General features: G+C 41.2%; 1 protein-coding gene across 1 annotated transcript in view; it reads left to right on the top strand.

The window, feature by feature from the left end:
• The first annotated feature begins 7,081 nt into the window (after window positions 1-7,081).
• suclg2 (succinate-CoA ligase GDP-forming subunit beta) overlaps window positions 7,082-12,295 on the top strand; it is a 155,754-nt gene continuing 150,540 nt past the window's right edge. The window contains exon 1 of the mRNA XM_079510896.1: window positions 7,082-7,216. Within this exon, the coding sequence (XP_079367022.1) occupies window positions 7,130-7,216 (87 nt within the window). The 5' untranslated portion in view covers window positions 7,082-7,129. The remainder of the gene's footprint in view (window positions 7,217-12,295) is intronic.

Genomic DNA, 12,295 nt, shown 5'->3' with positions numbered 1-12,295 from the left:
AGAACCATATGCAGAATGAAGGCTGGAAGAATGCAGTCTTTAGGTGAGCTTAAATACCCCGCCCAATTGGTCAGCTGACTGCCCAATTGGTCAGCTGACTGCCCAATTGGTCAGCTGACTGCCACACCAGCGTATGTGGGTCTTGCAAACACTGTATACACCCACATAGTAATGCAGCGTATTAACCCCTCGAGTATATCTGACTGAACTAACTCTGCATGCTATGTATAATTAATAATTCAATCAAATATGGGTCCAGGGGATTCTTGTTATGTTAAAGGTTGATAATTATTGCAGTGGAGCCCAGACCCTATAGCAGGATGGCTCAGTAGTTGAGCCCTGTCCCTGTGTCATGAGCCCAGTGGATTTGTTATCGTTTAGCGCTGTATACTTGTTGGGGAGGGGGGTCAGAGCTAACCACAAGGCCTTCTGGGAGCTGTGGTTCTCCATCTAAGCATTCCGTGTACATGTGGCTCATTGAATGGGAAACCGCAAAGGCGTTGCTTTGCCTCCACATCCACACACTTCCCTCAGGACTCAGGAGAGCGGCGTTTATAGGGAAAAAATGAAAACGGATCTGCAACATCGTTATCACACTTGCAGCGAGACATGTAGTTACTGGTAAGTAACTAGACATATGCGAGATGAGACATATGACTGTAGGCACTGCAGGGTGTTATCAGAAATCCTGAAATGCATATTATTTTATAGATTATTTTACTGATTAATGCTCTAAGCTCATTACAAATGCTCTAAGCTCATTACAAAAGCCAAAGCTGATGGGTGAAATCAAATCAATTACTTTGACTGAAAGATTTAATTACCGGTAGGTTATATTGACGTATGCCCACGCGCATTTGTACTGTTTCCTTCAATATAATTATCACATATTACTTTCTCCCAATTACTTTTTGAGTGGTGTAAACCACTCCAACAACTGGCTTTGTACCCGTGTCTGTTCGTACCAAAGAAAATGAGCATGGTTGCTATGGTCAGACCACAGCTGATCAGTCTATATAAGACCTTACACCACTCAGTTCACACGGGTGTGATTTTTACATACTGTAGTCTGTACTGTTACTGATTGCAGTAAATGTCTGCGTGTGTAAAAACTACGAATCCATTGAACATCCTCCATTATTATTTATCATCGCATGACTCACGTTTGTTGTTTACGTCACATGATCTGATTGTGTAAAGTGATTTTTAGGTGATTTACATTTAGCTTTTTCCTTAATTTTCTGATTGAGCATAATTAAATATTGATGAGGACGTGTTAAAGAGATGGTAGGAGAAGATAATAAAGCAGGGTCTTGGATTTATTTGGATGTGCATTGTGCAGCTTTTGGAGATTGAAGATTTATGGGAGCAGGGCAATAATTCCAGTTTTGTAAATGATTCATATAGACATTTCATAATGTATTAATGCATTTTATTAAAATATTCTTTAAAATTATTTGAATCCTTTTACTATCTTTTTGCATTTTTTTCCAATTAATTTAATACTATACTAGTGCAGTATCCATTGTCAGTGGGTACTATAGATGACACCAATACCCATTGTCAGAGTGCTAGAAGGCAAGTCTATGACGTTACAGTTACATACTGTGACAGAGGTACTGTGATGTCAGTCATTTATTACAGTGCTTTTCAACCCGTTTCATGTCAAGGTCCATTTTTTATTCAGCATTTGAGCCGACGACTGAGTATTTTGTTGTCCACAATTCAATGCTGTATTGATGTTGGTACAGTAGCACAAGATAACATGTAAACATTGATGAAATAGCAATTATTCTACATTCTCTAATTGTATAGACTTCTTGTAAATTAAGTAATGCAGATGTTTAACAATAATTTAACTCTTGAGAGCGTGAAATGAAACCAAATGGTTTAATTTTACGCTCTCAAGAGATAAAGATCTACAAGGGTTCATTTGGTTGCCAACTCTCCATCATTTAGCTGGGGACCACCTCAAGGACCACTGGTGGTGGTGTTCATCTTTTGCTAATATTTTGAGTGTGAATATTCTTGTGAATTCATACTCCACCCCATATCTGGGCATTAAATTGTGCCAGAGTTTCAAGAACATGTCTTGTTTTCATTCAATAATGTCATGCAAGATTTTTTTTTTTACAAAGTAATTTGTCTTTTGCTGAAGTGCCTTCATTGAGAATGCACGACCAGTGGCCTCACATTGCAAGACCAGCATGACAACATGTGCAAGTCAGTCAGCAGAGACGATTCACTGACTCTCGCTCTGTGGAAGGACAACATATCCTAAATGAGGAAAGTTGAATAGCAAGAGAAAGGACCATTGATATTCTGACAGTCATGTCCACCCGAGTGAGAAGAAAGAAATAGAGCCTGTGCATGTTCATGTCAGTCTGCTTTGCTTGGGAGGGTATTATTGAATTCACAGATTTGAGTTTTGCATTCCAATTCCCACTGACATGATGACGTGACTGAGGGCAGGCGGTTTCGCACATTAGGGAATATTTGTTGCTGAAATAATATTGTGCGAGTGCAGCATTTTGCACACTATTTGTGATGCTCTTGAAATATAAATAAATATAAATATAGGAAAGGGAGCAGCCAGCACAGAGAATATGTAATTCAGTGCAGTATGGATCACTGACTACCAAAAGCCCTCGCCAAAAGGAGTGCAAATATCGAATAAACATGAGGCAAATTTCCCCTCATTTGACATTGTAAAAGTGTGCACACATCTACAAAAAAGAGGGGAAAAAAAGAATAAAAGAAAAGAAAACTGAATAAGAAAGGTCCATTACAACACGCATGTCCGCTTGAGAGGCCATGTTTTTGGAGAAGCTGTAGTACGTGAACGCCTCTGACCCCCCCCCCCCCCCCCCCCTCCCCCCAACACACACTCCCACTAAACCTACTGCTGACACTGATGGTTTCTAAGTGAGAGTCTTATCTCTCTCTCTTTTCCCCTCTGTCGTAATCGCTGCTCTTTATGATCGCTTTGCCCTCTCTGCCCTTTCAAGATGCAGCGTGTAATGAGGGCTCTGGAGGACCGTATGAGTGGACTATTTAGCTATTCAGACAAGATGGGTTCACTTCACCCCCACACACCATCACCTTCACCTCCACCCGTTCCTCCTCCGCTGCTCAATATCTCCTCCGGTGAGGAGGACAGCCGCTGTTTGCCCGGCTTAAGCCTGATTTATATTTTTTACTTAGTCGTGTGATGGAGTGTATATATAGGCTACAGGAGGTATTACAAGGTCAAGGAGTGGATTCAGTGGGATTGGCTCCGAGATAGATGAGGTGTGCAGGTGAACCCTGCTATAGGGTTTGATTTGCAAAAAAGAAAAAGAAAAAAAGAAAGAAGGGCGGCTGTGGCTCAGGAGGTAGAGCAGGTCGTCCAATGATCCCTGGGTCGGCGGACGGCGGTTCGAATCCCGGCTCCTCCTATCCACATGTCGAAGTGTCCTTGGGCAAGACACTGAACCCTACATTGCCTCCAATGAGTTGGTCGTGTGAGCTTGCCACCATTGGTGTGTGAATGTGGGAAGTGAGGACGCTGGTGTCGACTGTTCGCCGCTTCACCTCCCAATGTATGAATGAATGAACCAATGTAAAGCGCTTTGAGCACTTGGAAAAGCGCTATACAAATGCAATTCATTAAGAAGAGGGGCAGGGGGGAATTTTCTTAAGCCCTCTATAGCTGTAAGCAGACATGAACTTCCATGCGCGGCCAAAGGAAGCTGTCTGCCGGGGTCTTTTCTGGGTTTTTAGGCAGCTGGTGGATGGAAATGAAGCTCCACCCAGGCGGCAGAATGCCGCTGGGGCAAGCTTTTTCCGATCTGCCGCGTGGGTGGAGCTTAATTTCCATCCACCAGCTGTCTAAAAACCCGGAAGAGTTCCCCGGCAGACAACTTCCTTTGGAGTTCAGATCTGCTTACGGCTTATTAGGCTATATGTCTTTGAATGGTAGAAATAGCTCACAAAATGTCACATTGTGATGCGTTGTGATCTTAGATCCGTTATTTTAGCTATTTTTAATTACAAAAAAAAAATAGAAAAATAATATCTTGACTATAATGTGTGTTAATACATTTTGTTAAAATGTGATATTATCAAACATAAAAATTTGCGAACATATCAGCCTACATTTCCAAAAAGGAAATGCATGTTTTTAATCTGACTAGAAGCAGGGATGACAACTCAAAGAGATAAATACAATACAAATAAAAAGTAAACTAAAAAGGAAGCATACAAACTAAAAGACACTCAGAAAAAGAGCCTATAGTTAACCAATCCCCCCCCCCCCCCCCATCCGCAGCAAATTGAACCCAATCTCACTCCTTATTGGCTGTCTGTCTGTCGTGCACCCTCAGCTTCCCCTGATGCTCATTCATTTCATTTGAATGATGCTGAGCTTATAGCATGGATAACGTTCAGATCATGAATGATGCTGAGCTTATAGCATGGATAACGTTCAGATCATGAATGATGCTGAGCTTATAGCATGGATAACGTTCAGATCATGAATGATGCTGAGCTTATAGCTTGGATAACGTTCAGATCATGAATGATGCTGAGCTTATAGCATGGATAACGTTCAGATCATGAATGATGCTGAGCTTATAGCATGGATAATGTTCAGATCATGAATGATGCTGCAGAGCTTATAGCATGGATAACGTTCAGATCATGAATGATGCTGAGCTTATAGCATGGATAACGTTCAGACCATGAATGATGCTGAGCTTATAGCATGGATAACGTTCAGATCATGAATGATGCTGAGCTTATAGCATGGATAACGTTCAGATCATGAATGATGCTGAGCTTATAGCATGGATAACGTTCAGATCATGAATGATGCTGAGCTTATAGCATGGATAACGTTCAGATCATGAATGATGCTGAGCTTATAGCATGGATAACGTTCAGATCATGAATGATGCTGAGCTTATAGCATGGATAACGTTCAGATCATGAATGATGCTGAGCTTATAGCATGGATAACGTTCAGATCATGAATGATGCTGAGCTTATAGCATGGATAACGTTCAGATCATGAATGATGCTGAGCTTATAGCATGGATAACGTTCAAATCATGAATGATGCTGAGCTTATAGCATGGATAACGTTCAGATCATGAATGATGCTGAGCTTATAGCATGGATAACGTTCAGATCATGAATGATGCTGAGCTTATAGCATGGATAACGTTCAGATCATGAATGATGCTGAGCTTATAGCATGGATAACGTTCAGATCATGAATGATGCTGAGCTTATAGCTTGGATAACGTTCAGATCATGAATGATGCTGAGCTTATAGCATGGATAACGTTCAGATCATGAATGATGCTGAGCTTATAGCATGGATAATGTTCAGATCATGAATGATGCTGCAGAGCTTATAGCATGGATAACGTTCAGATCATGAATGATGCTGAGCTTATAGCATGGATAACGTTCAGACCATGAATGATGCTGAGCTTATAGCATGGATAACGTTCAGATCATGAATGATGCTGAGCTTATAGCATGGATAACGTTCAGATCATGAATGATGCTGAGCTTATAGCATGGATAACGTTCAGATCATGAATGATGCTGAGCTTATAGCATGGATAACGTTCAGATCATGAATGATGCTGAGCTTATAGCATGGATAACGTTCAGATCATGAATGATGCTGAGCTTATAGCATGGATAACGTTCAGATCATGAATGATGCTGAGCTTATAGCATGGATAACGTTCAGATCATGAATGATGCTGAGCTTATAGCATGGATAACGTTCAGATCATGAATGATGCTGAGCTTATAGCATGGATAACGTTCAAATCATGAATGATGCTGAGCTTATAGCATGGATAACGTTCAGATCATGAATGATGCTGAGCTTATAGCATGGATAACGTTCAGATCATGAATGATGCTGAGCTTATAGCATGGATAACGTTCAGATCATGAATGATGCTGAGCTTATAGCATGGATAACGTTCAGATCATGAATGATGCTGAGCTTATAGCATGGATAACGTTCAGATCATGAATGATGCTGAGCTTATAGCATGGATAACGTTCAGATCATGAATGATGCTGAGCTTATAGCATGGATAACGTTCAGATCATGAATGATGCTGAGCTTATAGCATGGATAACGTTCAGATCATGAATGATGCTGAGCTTATAGCATGGATAACGTTCAGATCATGAATGATGCTGAGCTTATAGCATGGATAACGTTCAGATCATGAATGATGCTGAGCTTATAGCATGGATAACGTTCAGATCATGAATGATGCTGAGCTTATAGCATGGATAACGTTCAGATCATGAATGATGCTGAGCTTATAGCATGGATAACGTTCAGATCATGAATGATGCTGAGCTTATAGCATGGATAACGTTCAGATCATGTGAAGGTTTAATGGGTGAGGGATTCACCAGAATCACCACTGACTCACTGTGTGCATGATCTAATCATATAGGTGATACAGTATGTGTGTGTGCAGCAATATAGTATAAATAAACGAAAAATGACGAAATTATAATCTGTCTGTCTGTCTGTCTGTCTGTCTGTCTGTCTCACACACACACACACACACACGCGCGCGCACGCACGCACGCACGCACGCACGCACACACGCACTCTTACTTTACTTTACTCAAGTGTGTGTGGTATTGAAATTCTATTTAAGTAAAACAGGTGAGTACTTCTTCCATCACTGATAAATTCAAGCATTTTTTTTGCTACATTATTTATTATTATTTGCACTGGTTTTACCTCTAGGCTCTATGCGTCATGCTTTAAATGTTTTTTTTCTGTTTCTCAAGAGATCTTTTATAGTGGTGTTATGATTTAGTTAAGAATTGTTTTTATGGAAATACTTTGAGATTTACACAAATGTAAAGTGCATTATCAACTAAATCTATTATTATTATTATTATTATTATTATTATTATTATTATTATTATCATCGGTATTAAATTCACTGTAGTGAACTGAGAGCAGGGGAGGGAGGAGGATGGGAGAGGGTCATACTGTTTTGCGCACCGCCCACTAGAAGGCAGACGACCAATCAGCTCTCACGTGTTCGCCACGTGGTCCTCCCTGCGTCATTCCGTCTTCCGTATCAACATGGCGGCTTCCATGGCATCCCAGGCTGTAGTGAGAGGACTGAGGGCAGCAGCAACCCCAAAACACCTATTTCTCCACAAATTCAAGGTACCGACATTCGTTCAGCCGCTGCCGACGCGTTTGTTTCGGCATTCGGTGCTCTGTCCCGTTGTGTGCGTGGCGTTACCTCCGTCCAAGGGAGCTGTTACCATAACCTTGTTAGCAGGGTAGCTACTGTATAGAAGCTAGTAGAAGTTGTGCTGGGGTTTGTTTGACAGTTCAAAGTTTACCCACCGTGTCGTGTCTGTCAACAGCTCGTGGTGTTCTATCCAGAGTGCGTCAGTACATGGCATTTTAGTATTACTGTAGTCTATGAGCACACGTTTGCTCATGCATGCATGCACTCACTATACTGTACAGTACATGTGCAACTCACTATAAGTGATGCTCAAACCTCTTCCTTTCAACTCAAGGACCCCCAACATTGTGTCTTTGGCCACCGACCCCCATCTCAAAATATTTTGTTCCAGGGACCCCCAGAAGCAAAGATTTGATTGAAAAATAGCAGATCTACAAGATCATAGCGTGAAAGGAAGTGGTTATGAGCTTGTAGGTCGGATATTTTTGAATAGCCAATGTCTAAAATATGGCAAATTATGTTATTATTCATTTATACTGCTTGACTTCTATTTCGGCATGCCACAAGTTTGACATGATCTCAGAGGGTCTTGCATGGCTGATGTAGAAATTAGCTCTTGCTGAAAACAGCAATGCTGCCTGTTACCTTTGGCCTCAGTTCATTAGTCCTTGACTGACCTATTCATTGCAACACCACCACCACACAAGATAAGAAGACCATTCTGTTAAAGGCTAACTCCTGTACTTTGTATCCACTGCAGTGGGCAACAATCCATTGCAGTTGTTTAAAAAACTACAACACAGTTTTAGTGCACAACATGTCTATACACAGAGTGAACAGACTGACAAGACTAAGTGTAGTGTCTGACATTTTCTGAGTTTTGAGTGACGTGAAGTGAAGTGTCTGTTGACATTGTAAACAAGGGCCCGGTCCTGACTATACAGTCAGGGAGAACGGCAAGCGACCGATCAACAACAGGTCTGGAAGGCTGCGGGAGCCTTAGTGCATTTTGTTCAGAGTGAAAGAACGAAAGACGTATATGTGACTGTTTAACACGAGGGCTGTTTGAGTTGAAATGCCATTGAGCAAGGCACATGTTCCAGTAGAGCTGCTCAGTGGCCAATGGTATAAAACTATCGTTGTACTGGTCAGCTCAGCTCCCAGGTGTGAAGCTGTGTGTAGATGGAGATTACTACTTTTGGTTATTACAGCATTTAAGGTCGTCAAACTAGCAATAAATCCTAATGGTCTGACTCTGAGATATTTCATAATAGCATTAGCAAGTTGCTGCATTCAGTCAACCTACCCTGTAGTAAATAGAGGTTTAACAACTTGGCAACTATTTTGGTTGTGTTCTGTCCTGTAGGTGTAAGTAAAAGAAAGAAAGAGAATGAAAATAGACACGCTGTGAACTTGTTGATCAGGCATTTTTGCTGTTGTTTTTGCGTGACACCATCGTGCGAAATAAAAACCCTGTAACATTTACATTATCTTTTCAGCTTTTTCTATGTTCGCCTTTTCTCTTTGACCATAGCTGGCAGATATATATATTTTGTAATGTTTTTTTTTGCGGCTTTCGCCTTTATTTTATATTTTTTATAGAGGGACAGACAGTAGGCTGAAAGGAAATGGGGGAGAGACATACAGTCGGGATCGGGAGTCGAACCCACGGCACACTGCCAGACTCAGACTACCGGCGAAGGTGCCTGGACTGCTGAGCCAAGGCCCAGGCCAGCTGGCAGATATTTTTGTCACAAGACCAAAGGCTTGCTCAGACCAGACTTTTTGAAAGGGAATGCACTCAATGTAGAGACTAGTATGAAACAATTAATTCTAAGGACGTCTGGTGACGTCTTGGGCACAAATTGGGTTAAGGCTGAAGGCATTGACACATGATTGCTGCTGTCAGCAAAACATTTTGTACTGCATGTCCAAAAGGTGAAACTATGATGACTATAGAGTTGAGCATAAAACATTTAAAACAAATTGTTGCAATGGGTTTGGTGAACCCTGTGTCTATTTTCAAACTCACTATTTGGGATGTACAGTATGTGATTCAAATGCCACCACCAGTGATGTTTTAACTTTTAACAGCACATGTTCAACATCTGTGGTTAGCCCACTGGACCGACCAGCACAGAAACTATTGTGCACACTGCCAGTAGCAGTATAGGCAAAATAAGTACTGGAATATTTAACTTTAATAATTGTATATACTGAAAGTCAATGGCAGTTGAAATCTTGCACAAATAACAGGCTGATGTCTCACACACATGCTGGCTGTGTGATATGACGAGATGCACATTTAGACTGCTGTGCTGTCTGGCACCAAATGTGGTTGTGTCATTGAAGGACGATCAGAGTAGGGCTGGGCAATATATCAATATTATCTCGCTATTGTGATATGTGACTCGATGGTCTGGGATTCTGGATTCCGTAATATTGCCATATGGCATAAGTGTTTAGTTGTCCACCCACCCGAACATGGAGAGATGATTGCAACAATGTCTCTGACTCTCTGAACTACAATAGAAAGTGAACAGTCCAATGAGCTGTCTGCTTAATTTTATTATATTGTATTGTAGGGCTGTCAAACTATAAAAAATGTGTTTCTTTTTCTTTCTTTTTTTTTTACATCATCCCCATCCAGATAGGACCCACCATCTGGAGCGCACGCACGCACACACGCACGCACGCACGCACGCACGGTTGACATTACTCTATGGCAGGGTTAAGGGTACGGAGACCACAACCACTGCAGATGTGCAAGTTATATTGCATTAAACATACTCAAACATACAAATTGGTTAAAATTATTATTCTTTCAAGTAAGTCCCGATGTCATTTCTGAAGTTAATTGACTATTCTTAGTATTCTAGCCATTCTACTATTTCCTTCAACCCACTTAGTTATTATATATATATTATAAAATGGAATTCTACGTTATCGTGTTGTACCAGCCAGCTGCACTATGTATATAACTTAACTTAAATCAGTCCTCCTTTAAATGTAACTTCCGTCAGATTGCATTTTATAGATTTAATAGGAGAGTTGTGCACTGTTGCCACTGATTGCAGGTCTTTGGCAGGTTAGGGAATATGGCTTGTTGTTGTGTTGTGTTGTGACAGGTCAATTTATAATTTGGAAGGAACCCATGTGCAGACTTTAAGCCCACTGATTCATCCGGGTCAGAACAGAACAGAACACCTGGGCAGGGTTGTGTGAAAGTAAAGATGGGAAGCAGTACTGTAAGCAGAACAGTCAAGCTCTTGATTTATCCATTGGCGGTGCTCTGAGGAAAAAATGGCAGACACATTTCAGCTGCTTTAATTCTTCTTCTTTTCATGTTTTGCATGCTGAGTAGTAGGAAGGATAAAGCATTTTGACCTGAGATCAGATTCTAAAAATGTCTTCTACATCCTGACAGTTTTCTGAAAAAGCTATGTTTCTATGTCAGTCGTTCTTTGATTTTTCAAAAATAGCAGACCTACAAGCTCGTAGCCGCGCTATGAGCTTGTAGATCTGCTATTTTTCAATAGCTAAGGCATAACATAATGCTAACACCAAAAGGGGTTCCCGCCCAAAATAGGATAAAGCATAGGCTGAGCATGCAACGAGACAGTAGGGGAGGAATTTCATGAAGAAAATGGACTCGTAGAGCATCACTCAACAAGGCTCCTTCAGAAGATAAAAAGGTTAAAGCTATAACCCTGCCTTCCCTTGCCTTAATGAGCACACTCTGTCCTTAGGAGACGTCGAGCAGAATGCAAATGCAAAAGATTGTAAATTGCAAATCTCCAGTGACATTCCAAAATTTCTAATATCAAAGATCTTTTTTAAGTGCCCAAGTTCCACATTTTCCTGCAGCCTTAGTTGAAAGAATTTGCTCTAACTCTAGGGCTACCTCCTCTAGCCTGGCTAATAAGCCAGACTAATATCACACAACACTGTCGCGGTATATTAGTCTGGGCTGGCTCCACTTGGATTTCATTTCCCAGGGGGCGGGTTCAAACATTTTCTCTTTGACGCAATTGGTCAGAGCTACTGTCAGTCAAAAGTCTCAAGCATTGAACGTCACTGTACCAAAGCCCGCCCATATTGCATACCGTGTCCCGATTGGTCCGACCTGTTCTCGGTTGTAGGAAAGAGGCGTGCTACTGAGCCTCGCCAGACCGTAATCCGCTGGTAGGCAATTTTTTTTGCCAACGGCTGATTCGGTCTGGTTTATTAACCAGGCTATACCTCCTCCACTCAGAAGATGCTTGGCTCCTCCCCAGAAAAGTGTAAAAGCTGCTCAAATAAATTAAGAAATATCAACACATTCTAGGCCATTCCAGTTTTGTAGTATGCTCTGTTGATGCCCCCCCCCCCCCCCTATATAAAGTCTTAACCCATTGAGACCTGGAACACATCCATGTCACGTTAGCGTTTTACCACATTAACCATTAACCCATTTTTGGGCGGGAACCCCTTTTGGTGTTTTAAACATTATGTTATAATTTAGCTATTGAAAAATAGCAGATCTACAAGCTCATAGCGCGCCACCGAGTGGCGCGCTATGAACTTGTAGGTCTGCTATTTTTTAAAAATCGTTACAATGTGCCTCAAATCTTTCCGAAAATTGTCATGATTTAGAAAACTTTTTTTTTTAAATTTCGACGTCAGGCCTGAATGGGTTAATTTCTCTTGTGGCTTTAGCGGAAGCAATAGCTCATAGGAAATCCTTATTCCCGCTAGCTGAAAGTTTCAGATGAATGTCATTGATTTTCCGGACTACTTCTCAAGCACGGCTATATCTGGCCCCTGTTGCAGTTATATCTAAGACCCTTTGACCTGAGATAGAGACAGAGCCCTCATGGCGTTCCAAAGTCCATGCTAAAGACGAGAGGTGGCTGACCCCTCATGTCCCCTAGGTTGTACAGCCCAGGGAGCATAGGATGGAAACAATATTTTGCAGTAAATCACTGCTTGACAGTTTTCTTTTCCACTCGCAGGATTTAACCTGTATCTGTTTTATTCTTTTTTTTTTATGGTTTTCAATTATTATA

This window comes from Electrona antarctica, assembly GCF_951216825.1.
Source record: "Electrona antarctica genome assembly, chromosome: 9".
NCBI lineage: Eukaryota > Metazoa > Chordata > Actinopteri > Myctophiformes > Myctophidae > Electrona > Electrona antarctica.
Note: the sequence above shows the minus strand (reverse complement) of the source record. Positions and strands in the feature narration are given on the sequence as shown.